Genomic DNA, 13,342 nt, shown 5'->3' with positions numbered 1-13,342 from the left:
TGATCACGTTGTTTACAGCATTCTCGTGAGCTCCAACCTCACTCAACTATATACACCTGAACTCTACCACAAGGCACGTGGGGCTACATGTTTGGACCATAGGTTCAAGCTTACTACCACAGCCGTTGGCTATGATTGTGCTGGGTGGGCCCTGCCCTCCAGCTGGGACTTGCACGTGGCAATGAGAGGACCCTGTCCTTTCATTAGTCCGAGGCTTGAACCTAGCCAAGACACTGTAACTGCGCCCCATACTCAGCTTTTATGGCAAGAACGTCCCCCTACCAGATAGCCCAATGCTGTCTGACTTGACTGAAGATCTATTAGTGGGCATCCACTGCTGTGGAGACGCAAGAACAAAACCAAGTGGATTTCTGGTCAAGCCCAGACACTCGGGTTCCTGCCCTGGCACAGAGCCAATGCATCTTCATTTTAGACGTATTCATACATACAAATTCTTCGTCACCAACTGGGTCCTGGGCCTTAACCTGGTGAGGTGAATTAGTTGCCCCCAGCAATGTAGGGACAGCTAGTTAGGAAAGGGCAACAGTGGCTATGGTGGGGGTAAAACCAAATTTGAATGGCAGAGGCTGGGGCAGGAAGAAAAGGCGGAGAAGGGGACAGGGACCACAAGGCGAGGTCCAAAAGGTGGACCGAGAAATCAGAGGCAAAGCAGCGAGGAGGAAAGGGTCGATTTTTAAACAGAGAGAACTAAGTGAGGTGGAAGCCATTCTTCCGGTCCAAGGAGCAGAGGCCTTCCAGCAACTCTTCCCTTCCCAGCCCAGAGACGAATCCCATGTACCCCAGGACTGTGTGCACAGAGCCAATGCATCTTCATTCTGGTTAGCACAGGAGATAAACTCGGTTTCCCTCTCCTGCAGTTATGACTTGGACATCAAGGGTCCTGTGCTGCTATGTTAACGCTGCCCATAAGTCATCAGCGACACTTACGTTATTCTACCTGAGAAAATGGGGAAGAGTATGTACAACATTTTGGAATGACTGCAGATTTGGCACTAAAGTAAAAGGAGGCGTGATTTTACTTAAAACCCGCCGACAACTTTAAAAAGTTACTTGTCAACAAACCTGGACCCTTCTGATGGTGACCAAGGCCTCTGACACCTTCTCGATGGCTGAGGGGAAGAAGAGAGTGACGGTCAACCGCACGGCCCCATAGAGCGTCACCGCCACGAACACGTGGCTGGCTTTGATTGTGTTGCCAAGGAGCACATAGGCAGTGAAGGTCACGAAAACGATGATTTTGCTTGCCACGAAGAATGATGCCAGATTCATTCCTCTCAGGTAGGAACTTCTCAAAATTTTGGAAATTTCCTTCCTAGGTAAGAGTAGGATATGTTTTAAGGGGAAGCATCGACAGCCAACTCATGAAATGAATTCAAGTGCCTTTTGCAGGTGGCCCCTTTTCTAAGGAGTGGACATACTTGACAATAACCATTCTACAGTTCCAACCTCGGGGCCAGCTCCCACCGAGAGCTGCACACTCCATACCCACTCGCTCATCCAACCACATGCAGGACCAGCGTGCACTTTAACACTTTGGGTCAATCAGACTGGGTTTGAACATTCATTCGTGAACACAGGTCGTGTTCCAGGCACCTCGCTGATGACCCAGAGATGCAGCCTGTCCCTTCCAGGAGCAAAGGAACTCATTGGAAGAGAGAATAAGCAACCAAAAACTTGTGAGACACCAAGATATTAGGCAAAAGTGGCCAGCACAGGCTGGGGGCAGGGGGAAGAGGACAGAGAAGAGGCATCTAACTGGGACCCGGGAACCCACGAACCAGTGGAGTCAGGGTGAGGCACACGCACAGAACTGAGAAGCAGAGCCTGAGTTGGTCGGGGGTTAGAGAAAAATCACAATGGGAGTGCTTTGGGCTTTTGAGAAATATGAAAAATGTGGTGGATATATACAAAAACTTACCTCCTCAAATCGGTAATAAGGTCTGCAAACGGCTTTTCCCAAGCATACATTTTTATTATTCTTATGCCAGTTATAACTTCATTCATGGTTCTGATCCTGACATCTGTGAACGCTGCGGTCTTACTCCTAAGGGGACAGATGTGAGAGATGAGCCATGGTGACCACTGCCAACTTCCCTCATCAGCAGAGGGCACTGCAGAGACCAGGGATCCAATGACTCCCTACAGCTCTTTTGCACTGAGAACAGGGGCAGGTCCTACTCAAAACACAAATGGGGAAAGACTTCAACTAGGAAGTCAACAATTCATTCCAGTTCAAGAAGTAACTTGGGAGGGTTTGCAATACCTGCTGAGGAAGATGGGAGAAATGAGTCAGCTACAACCTGTCTGCTCAAGGAGGTCATGGTTGGGTTGGGAAGGAAGAAAAGCACCCAATTCGCCCAGCAGGTGTGAGTCAGTGGTTGAGTGTCAACCCATGAGCCAGAAAGTCACAGTTCAATTACTGCTCAGGGTACATGCTGGGGTTGTTGGCTCGATTCCCAGTAGGGGGCATGCAGGAGGCAGCCGATCAATGGTTCTCTCTCATCATTGATGTTTCTGCCTCTCTCTCCCACTTCCTTCCTCTCTGAAGTCAATAAAAACAGATTTAAAAAAGAAAAGAAAAGCACCTGAATCTAACAAGAACACAACTGACTATACTGTAATAAATTAGGAATGAAGTGCTGGGGAGCAGAAAAGAGAGGGCTTGTTAATTTACTGGGAAAGGAAAGAGCAAAAAAGCTTCATTATTCTGGTAGCATTACAACAGTCCTTGAAGGATCAGGAACATTTCTTCATGGCAAAGAAGGGAAAGAAAATTCCAAGTACAGAAAAGTACCAGGTTTCAAGGCACAAAGGAAAGAACTCAATGTGCTTCAAACAACGTATCTCCATCCCCCTGACAACCTTGGCAATGACTCATTTCCAACCCTTGGATCTGCTTCATGGCTAATTCATCACCATTAGGCTCGTCATCACCGGATACTTTTCAATCACATACAGTTAGGACTGTGGGACATTATGAAGACATAATTAAGATCCAGCTCCTTGGGGAGCTTATAACTAATGGAAACAGTGAATTGTTACCAAAACAACACACGCTGCAAATGGCTCAAACACAAGCATAATAAAAGTATATGCAGCTAGAACTGGGCCCATACGATATCTAAATGTATTACTAGTTAATAATTTTTAAATAACTTTGATGCATGTAAATTCTACTAAAGTACGCTCTACTTATTGAGGATTAGTCCCCAAAATGATGGTCAAGAGGGGCCAGCAAATGCCTTCCCCATTCCTGCTACAAGATTAGCTTTCAGATTAAGGCTGGAACCCCACTCTCTAAGACTCTCTAAGTCTACAATGCAAAGAAGAGATGATAGAGGGCATTTGTTTCGTTTTTAAACAAAAGCATTTGGCAAACGGTGCATGTTACCAAATCCATGTTACTTTATTACAATAGTACCTACCCACGTCTCTCTTACCGAAAGGACGAGAACAACTTTCCCACGCAGCTTTGCAAAGGCAGGAGGATAATTAGCACGGCCATCCCGGCGAGACACGATATTCCTATCTCCATCCAGAGCAGGACAGTCACTGCGATGGCCTGCAGTGGGCCCGCCCACAGAAAGTGCAAGAACACGGTGACCTTCGAAAAAAGAAAAAGCCTTTGTAGGACTATTTAAAAACAAAACCAGTGAAAGATACAGTATAGAAACAATCTGCTCTGAAGGAACAGTACAGATGAGAACCTAAACAGAAGTGATCATGCTGGGTTTTCAACCGGCTACGGCACAAAAAAGCTACCATTCTGGGACAACACAGGCACACCCAGAGACAACCTGACCAGCGGCATTGGAAGGAAGATCTCGGCTTTGTCTTCCCCACAGATGAGCTCAGGGCTTCCCCAAACTCTGCCATACAATTCAGCCCCACCTCCTCTAGGCTCTCCATCACCCAGGAAGAGCCTATAGTAGGGTCCCTACCACATGCTCCAGTAATTCCTTGTGTACTTCTGGGGCAAAAAGTCTTAGTCATCCCTAAAACTAAGCAGGAACCCTAGTTCATTTTTGATAAATGAGTGGTTAAAAGAGAAGTGATCTAGCACAATACAGATCTGGCCAGCAGCTATGATGTCCTGGATAATGGGATATATTCACCAGGTAAGTGGAAAACGAAAGTGTAGAGGGTTAGAGGCGAGTAGGCTGCTTCTGGCTAGGAACCACCATTCGCCATTACTTATTGAAGGCTTCGTACACAACAGGCATGTGGACCTAGGGCACTACACAGGACACAGAGGTAAAAGCAATCCCTACCCACCAGGAGTTCATCGGCCGCGGTCGCCAACCTTTCGGACCTCGGTGGTCCGCGGACCACCGGTTGGCAACCACTGGTCTAGAGGAGGAAAAAGACTCAGCCAATAACCCTAGCACAATGTGCTAAGAAACCCAGTAAGACTATTGGGTACATTTAACCAAGCTGGGCAAGAACCCTGCTGTCTGCCTATTTACAATTGAATTATGTGGTAGGCAACATTAGAAAAACAAAACTCTCATCTATAAGACAGTACATATTACAGTGGGGCCTTGACTTACAAGTATCCTGACTAACGAGTTTTTTGAGATACCAGCTGTCTCTCTGCCAATTTTTTGCATTGAGTTGACAGAGTAATTTGAGTTAACGAGCTCCTTAACAAGCTCGGTCTCGGAAGGAATTAAACTCGTAAGTCAAGGCCCCACTGTACATCTAAGATGCACACCAAAAAAAAAAAAGAAAGTTAAATTATTTATTTATTTATTAAAAGCCTCATGTCCAGAACAGAATCCTGGCCCGTGGTGAACGAGATAGGAAGGTTGGGAAATGAAACAGGACCACTCAGGGGCAGCTTACCTGATCAAACTTATTCACGTCATTAGACAGCAGATTGACGATCTGGCCAATGGTGGTCTTGCCCATGGCCGTGTGATTAAGGCGAAGCGCCTGAAAATAGGAGAGAGAAAGAGAATTATAATCCCACAGTGATACCAAGACACACTTAGAAAGCAGCAAAACGGAGAGCATTTTCGTTGGGTCTTGTCTGGTGTGTCAAGACAAGCAGGATGACCTACCACAGCAGGGCTGTAGGGACCAGGGTTTAGCCTTTTACTCCTCCATTTTGTGGCAGCCACAGCCCACAAGGACAGCAAAAGCAGGAGTAGGAGGTAGAGTTTCCCCCCCGAAACACACTTGGTTTTTTTTATAAATGTGGACATGTCCAAAGTCTAAAAAACAATGAGTTTATACTTAGTAGCCAACTAAAGCAATTTTCAGCCAGCCCAGCTGGCGTGGCTCAATGGTTGAGTGTAAACCTATGAACCAGGAGGTCAAGGTTTGATTCCTGGTCACATGTCTCGGTTGCGGGCTCCATCCCCAGTGTGAGGGCGTGCAGGAGGCAGCCGATCAATAATTCTCATCATTGATGTTTCTCTCTCTCCCTCTTCCTTCCTCTTGATTGAAATCAATAAAAATGTTTTATGTTGCTTTTACAGTAATTTGCAGCCAAATCAGATGAGGGTAGACGCAACCTGCAGAAAAAATTTAGAGGACTTGGAATGTAAATCTGGAGTCAGTCTTTAATTCTGAGTGTGACATCCTTTAAACACTTCAGGTCTTGGTTTCCTTATTCTGTGAATGGAAATAGCTCCTCAACCCACCTAAATCACAGGTTCCCAAAGAGTGAAATGACAAATATTTCTTGTCTAGAATGTGTAGGACACCAATGGGACAAGATATGTACAAGCACCTGAAATTCAAGTGTGAGCTGGCCAGGAAGAACAAGAGCACAGGGAAACAAGGAAGGTTTCAACTGAGTGACACTGGGTGGGAGGAGGGAGGTGGACCTTGTACGATAAAGAGAAACAGCTATGTGGAGAGAAGAGAAGGGCATTGTGGGTGAAGGGAACAGCATGCGTAGAAGTCAGGGAAAGGAAAATGTGAAGGCTGCTGAATGAAGAACACCCAAAATCTGGCTTGAAAGGTGGGTTGGGAAACAGCTAGAGTTGGAAAGGCAAGATGAAACAGTGAAATTTACATTAGAGCGGGAAACTCAACTTTAGGAAGATTAAAATGTGGAAGTGATTGGCCAGGAGATATTTATGAGAAGTGAAAATTCTCCAGGCAAGAGGTAATGAGACAATGCACTAGGATTGTGTGTATGGAAAGAAAGGACCAGACATAATGAGAACAATTAGAAAAGTAAAAATGCTATGCAAATACAAGTGAATCAGTCACAAAATATAAAGAAGAAGGGAGGGAGAAATAGAACTTATTTACTAAAAGCTACCTTCAAAATATTTTTAAAGCCAATTTTACATATAAATGCATGTTCACCTCTCATGCAAAAAAATACATTACATATTTTAAAAGAGTAGATCATAGGTTTGATTCCTGGTCAGGGCACATGCCCAGGCTGTGGGCTTGATCCCCAGTAGGGGACATGCAAGAAGCAGCCAACCAATTATTCTCTCTCATCATTGGTTTCTCTCTCTCTCACCCTCTTCCTTCCTCTCTGATATCAAAACATATATATATACACACACACACAGTTGTTCTTATTAATCCTCACCCAAGTATATTTTCCCACTGATTGTTAGTGAAAGTGGAAGAGAGAGGGAAAGACAGAGAGAAATATCAATGTGAGAGAAACACATCATTTGGTTGCCTCCTGAACAAGCCCTGACCCGGGCCTGGGCAAGGGAGGAGACTATAACCAATGTACTTGCCCTTGACCTAAATCGAACCCAGGACCCTTTGGTCTGCAGGCCTACACTCTATCCACTGAGCCAAACTGGCTAGGGCAATAAATATATATTTAAAAGAAACAGTGGTGTGTCATTAATATTACCGAGGAAGATATAGCAAATAGCCACCAGGCTTCTGCTTCCAGCCATGAAAGAATAACTGCTACTGGACTTGCCCTCCATTATAAAACTACAAAACTGGACAAAATACATGAAGCTGCTGTTTTCAGACACTGAACCACAGGCAGCACAGGACAGGGAGCTTTGAGAGGAGGGAAATACAAGAGCTGAGCCCTGGGACTAGCCTGGCTTTCTACCCTGGGGGAAATGTTCTGCCGAAGTAGAACTGCAGTTTCACTGAGCTGACGAGGAGGAGGTGGTGGCTGTTCCGACTGGCAGAATTATCTGGAATTTGCAGGCCAGAATAGCAGATGGTAAGCCCCAAACATTTTCATGGGGAATTTCCAAAGCTACTTCTCCAGGGCTTCACCACTGTCGATGCCCAGGGCAAAACCTCGTGAGGCCTAGAGAGCAGCAACTGTGGGGCTGAGCACTGATAGGAGACACCAGAGGTCATGCAGTGCCAGCAGACTCTGGAGGTTCTGCCTAACCAGAATAAAGAGGTCTTCATAAGCACCTCAGACACTCTGCTTGGACACCAAGAAAGCCATGCCTTGGTAATAAAGATCACCTTCTGCCAGCGGCCATTTGGATATTTATAACATCATTCGCAGGCCATACAAAATTATCAACTTAAAAATTAGCCTGCTATATTTGGTCAAACATTTAATTAACTCACCCCTAATGCCTTGGCAGGGCCAGACCAAGTAATTTTGCAGGCCTCATATACCCCTCCCCTGCTCTAGACTAAGAGCCATGTGCCACTAAATTCAAAGTGGAAATGTCTACCAAACAGGACCAATTCTGCCAGAAATTCCCTCTCAGAACAAATATCAGTACCCTTTAATAGAGACTCCCTATAATGTATCCCTCATAACATCCAACACAGTAAAACAATTATTAGACATGCAAAGAAAATGTGACCCATAATCAAGAAGAAAAAATACAGGCAATAGAAGTAGACCCTGAGATGATCCACGAAACCTATATAATAAAAGGCTAATATGCAAATCAACCGATCGGCGGAACGACTGGTCACTATGACGCGCACTGACCACCAGGGGGCAACGCTCAATGCAGGAGCTGCCTCCTGATAGTCTGTGAGCTCCCACAGGGGGAGCACCGCTCAGCCAGAAGCCAGGCTCATGGCTGGCGAGCGCACCTGCGGTGGCAAGAGTCTCTCCCACCTCCGCAGCAGCATCAAGGATGTCTGACTGCCAGCTTAAGATCCCCCAAGGGCTCCTCGACTGTGACAGGGCACAGGCTGGGCTGAGGGACTCCCCCCCGGAGTGCATGAATTTCATGCACCGGGCCTCTAGTTAGTAGATAAGAATTATAAAACAACTACAGTCAGTCCTCACTTAATGTCATCCATAGGTTCTGTGACTATGAAAAGCACCATGTAATTAAAACAATTTTACCATTGACATAAATAAACCAGACATAAATTCCTATGTTATAAAGAAACGACACTGAATGAAACAACCTTATTTGAGTAACTGTTTGCTATATTGTAAATATGTTCAAGGAGTTAAAGGAAAATATGGTTATAATAAGTAAATAAATAGATGAGTAATCCAAGAAAGACATGAACACTATCAAAAAGAACCAAATGTAAATCTAGAATCAAAGATACAATATGGGAAATTCACTAGATAACTTTGATTGCAGAAAATATCTGTTGTTCTGTTCCAATTTATTAACCCTTTTTTCCATAGCTGACAATCCGAAGAACAAAGAGGGGGGAAAAAGAGAGAGAGAGAGAGAGAGAGGAAGATTGAAGAAATAAAGCCTGAGAGTTCAACAGGACCATATCAAGTAATGAGGCACATGTGTAATTGGAAATCTGGAAGAAGACAACATACACACACATATATAAATTTACATACCTAGGAATCTTAGCAAACCCCAAAAAGTATCAAAACAAATAGACCTATGTCTAGGCACATCATAATCAAATGGTTAAAAACCAAAAAGTAAAAAAAAGTCTTGAAATCAGCACAAGTATCATAATCAAATGGTTAAAAACCAAAAAGTAAAAAAAAAGTCTTGAAATCAGCACAAGTGAGACAGTACCTGGCAGGTGTGGCTCAGTGGCTGAGCATGGACCTATGAACAGGAAGAAATCTAGTGTATCAAAAACCTTGAAATGTATATGCTCTAAGATATTAAGGATGTCTGCATAGTTTTAGCTTTAATCATGTTCATTGCAGTGCTGTTAATATGTAAAAACTGGAAAATAATCTAAATAATGAAATTTATAAAAATGTGAAAGCAATCTAAATATCTAATTATTGGCTATACTAGAATTTCTGTGGCCATGTTGAACAAAGCTGTGAACTGTGGAATGCAAACTCCATTGAAACAGGATTCCATTTGTTGGTTCCTCCTGTGAGTGGGTATGAAAATAGATCTGGAGTTGGGAAACTGTATTAATCCAGGTCACATGTTCATTCTGTACAATTTTTAAAAAAATAAGTGCAAACAATAATTGTGGCTCATATGAAAAATAAACTGTTTCTCCTTCCTCAATTATTTAATCAGTAGAAGTGATACACAAAACCCAATGTGAACACATAAATAACACCACCAAAGGAATGTGAAAAAAGAATGTTCTCTCCATAGAAGGCAATTTTCCAGACTGGTGAGGTATATTGTCCCTTTAAGAATCCAATCTTCATTCAATAAAAATCCTCCCAAACCCTTCCCTACTGGTCCTTTAAAACAAAAGACACAAACTGTGGTTCATCATTTTCGTGATGCAGGTTCCTCATCACCTACATGACTGACCCAATGTCAAGGACCCTTAGTGTGTGTAGACGCTCCCCCCACAGGGTGCCCTAAATGCATGCTTTTGGATATTGCACATGTTAAATAGCCATTTTGTCCCTTGCAGTCAGGCTATCCCTTCGAACGGCTATCTCACCATGACCCACCCCTACCCTTTCTTCAGCCCATCTCACCATCGTTACAGACCACTGCTTCTGAACTAGGATATGCTTTGTGATATTCTGAGGAAAAGTCAGAATAACTAGGCTCTGAGTAAGAACCCAAAGGACTTTCAGAACAAAATGCAAGCATCTGTGTCCCCTATTTTGCATGTTTGGCTTACTTCCTGATTCCTGGCCCTACCCGGCCCTACCCCAGAGCTGTCTGTCAAATAAGGTGGTTTCCAGGTACACTGGGCAATACTGTAACAAGCAACCATGGTGAGGATGTTTTGCTCACGTGAAGCAGAAAATCGCCTGTATTTTTCCAATATTGTTGCCCGGAGTTGCCTGGTAAGGCTGCCGCACCTACTTTCATGACCGTCACCGAAAGCCACTCATCTGTTTTTGAGGGCAGGGCCCAAGGACTGACTAATATCCTCCGTCCCTAAGAACATAATGGTGGTAACTCCATAATGTTAATCAGTCCCCCTCTACAGTTCTACAGAAAAGAGATTCAAAGAAATTTAAAAAAACACACAGAGTCCATACAAAATCCACCGCCTGCTGCTCTCTATGACCTGACAGCTCCATTGCCCTTTTTAACTTTCTTGCCTGACTTTCCACTGTACAGAAAGCTCTCTGCAAGCTGTGACAGGCTTGGCATTTACCTCCTGGGAGTGCCATTAGCCTTCTTTTCATTCCACTGGCCACCTGTTAGCCTTATACCACTAGGACCTATTGAGGTCAAGAGGCCAGAAAGATGCATACAGAGTTGACTAGTGAGCATCCAAGTCTGAGAGGATAATGTGGGCCCCAAGAACCACTGGGGTTGGGGAGTTGGGGAAACTATGATACTTGCTTTGAAGTCAGATTCAGGACTTGGATTCCCCAGAGGGAGTTTCTCCACATTCTCTGACCTCATCACACCCCAAAGCCATGAGTCCTGAGGCTGGCTCCCCCATGCCCTGCGAACCGCCCCACAGCCCCTGAAGGATGAAGCAGAGCCTGACCAGGGCCCCTTCTAGAGACTGCTACACAGAGTGTTTAGCAGTTTCCTGTTGACCACGCTACATGTACAACACTACTCTCCACTGGAGGGGGCCTCACGTGCCCCAGATCCTTGGGAACATTTCAGAAAATCTAATGAATGAACTGAAACCAGGTGCCTTGATGAGAAGAGATAGTCAATATATGTTCTTTCAGAAAAATGACTACAATTTAATGAATATAGTCTACCAATACCTATGCAAAGAATATGTAAGGCAATTTGACAGTAGTATATTCAAAATGATTCACATCCCCAGATAATGAAAGACCCCTCACACCCAGACCCATCACCTACCTGACTGGTTTACCAAAGATGGGAAAAGAGAAAAATGAGCAACACAGAACAGTAAAAATGTGAGCATGAAAGGCCCGTGAGAAGGAGAGAAAATAAATGAAGCATGCCCCCAACAGAAGGGTAAGAAAAACAAACTTCTATCAACTTGAAAAATATATATATTTGATCATGTATTTGTTTTCTGTTTCTAAGTAAAACATTATAAAAAACAAAAAGTGCTTACAATCTGTCATCTAAAATGTGGCTTGCTTAGTCATAAAAATTTGTATGTGAGGCCATATGCTAGTCTATTATAGCATCTGTGCTTAAACCTATTTTGTCTATAAGGAAGTTTCTAATTATTTTGCTAATGATATGTTTCCCTTCACACCAGGAGTACAAAAGGGAACCAATATGCCCTCTACAAACTCACTCACTGCACATAATTTTACTGAGAATTAGTCAAAATAAGGTATTTTACAAATATAATTTTCCTCATTCCTAAGGTCTTATATATATCCAAATACTAAACATGATGGGGTTGGGAATGCAGCAAACCTAAAGTAATGCGTTGCATTATTCATTGCCTTTTAAACATCATCTCTGAAGATTTCAGAAAATAAAGATATCTGTGCAGAAGAAAAAAAAATGACAAAGGTAAGGGGATGCTATCTGAATAATGATTTATTTACAACATATATTTTTAGAACCAACCTTACCAAAAGCAGCAATGTCTTCGTGTCTACCATCAGTATGTATAAAGAAATTAGGAGAAAAGTACACAAAACAATGAGGAAAACTCCTTCCTATAAAGTGACCTGTCACATTCTTTACCAAATCCCAGTCTTCTAAATCGCACATTCTCCTACTCAACGGAGTGAAGCAGACCCAAAAGCAGCTAGTTCCCAACAGCTGTTAAGAACAAAGAAACTGCCCTGACCGGTTTGGCTCAGTGGATAGAGCATCGGCCTGCGGACTCAAGGGTCCCAGGTTCAATTCTGGTCAAGGGCATGTACCTTGGTTGCGGTCACATCCCCAGTAGGGGGCGTGCCGGAGGCAGCTGATCGATGTTTCTCCCTTATCGATGTTTCTAACTCTATCCCCCCCCCTTCCTCTCTGTAAAAAATCAATAAAATGTTAAAAAAAAAAAAAAAGAACAAAGAAACTGTAGACAAATGGGTCCCAGAGAGAGTAGATGAGGACTTGAAAACATAACCAAGACAGAGCAGCTGGCTCAGAGCAGGGAGCCAGAGAGGGTCAGTCCTCTTCAAAATGCCTTCCTTTTTCTCCTTTACTAACTAAAAGTTCATCACCACAGTTGGGGGTCAGGGTGAAAGATGACTTCTTCAATGGCCTACACCTATTCCAAAAATTTAATTAGCCTTGAGGTCATTAAGCTGAGTGAAATGCGCCAGTCACCCAAAGACAAATTCTGTGTGATTCCACTTATATGTGGTACCTAGAATAGGCAAATTCAGAGACAGGAAGTAGAATGGAAGGTAGCAGGGGGAATGGGAAACTATAGTTTAATGGACACAGTTTCAGTTTTAGAGAGAGTTCTGAAGATGGATGGTGGTGATGGTTACCCAATGATGAGAATGCACGTAATGCCACTAAAATGTACATCAAAAATGGAAAATGTGGTCAATAATATGCCATGTGTATTTTACCACAATTAAAAATTTCAAATGTGTTAATTTAAAAAAACAAAATGATTACCTTCAAATGCCTAAAAGAAAATAACTACCAACCAAAAATTCTAAACCTAGAGAAATATCTTAAAAGAATAAAAAAGAAATAAAAACTTTTAAACAAGAAAAAACAAATTAAACTAATTCAAATTTTAAAAAACAAATATCAGCCATGTTTCAGCATAAATCCCAGGAAAAGGAATACAGATACTCAGGCTGCCCTTGCACTTGTCTGTTGTGCCCTTCCTGATTCTAAAGTGTGCTTCCTCAGGTGTCCTGACCATAAGAATCCCAAGGCACAGGTTAAATTTCCAGGCCTCTTCCTTAGAAATTCTGAGGAGCAGGTCTGGGATTAGACCCAGATTCTGGGTTGTATTTTTGTTGTTGTTAACGCTCACTGTTACAGCCAAAGGTGACCCTGAGTGGGGGGGTGAAAGGATTGAGAAAAGACAGACAAGAGAATGAAAGCTGGGTCTCGGTGGGACGCTGCTCCCTGATGAGGAGACAGCGCCAACGCCCACAAGC

The 13,342-nt window shown here is 43.4% G+C and overlaps 1 protein-coding gene across 1 annotated transcript in view; it reads right to left on the bottom strand.

The window, feature by feature from the left end:
* ABCC4 (ATP-binding cassette, sub-family C (CFTR/MRP), member 4) overlaps positions 1–13,342 on the bottom strand; it is a 202,891-nt gene that overhangs the window by 153,214 nt on the left and 36,335 nt on the right. Inside the window, exons 5-8 of the mRNA XM_005882401.1 lie at positions 4,867–4,956; positions 3,462–3,625; positions 1,940–2,065; positions 1,084–1,333 (exon numbers count right to left, since the gene is read on the bottom strand). Coding sequence (XP_005882463.1) covers positions 1,084–1,333; positions 1,940–2,065; positions 3,462–3,625; positions 4,867–4,956 — 630 coding nt within the window. The remainder of the gene's footprint in view (positions 1–1,083; positions 1,334–1,939; positions 2,066–3,461; positions 3,626–4,866; positions 4,957–13,342) is intronic.

This window comes from Myotis brandtii, unplaced genomic scaffold (genome assembly GCF_000412655.1).
Source record: "Myotis brandtii unplaced genomic scaffold, ASM41265v1 scaffold71, whole genome shotgun sequence".
In the NCBI taxonomy this organism is placed as follows: Eukaryota; Metazoa; Chordata; class Mammalia; order Chiroptera; family Vespertilionidae; genus Myotis; species Myotis brandtii.
The sequence above is the reverse complement of the archived record's forward strand: the minus strand, read 5'-3'. Positions and strand labels throughout refer to the sequence as shown.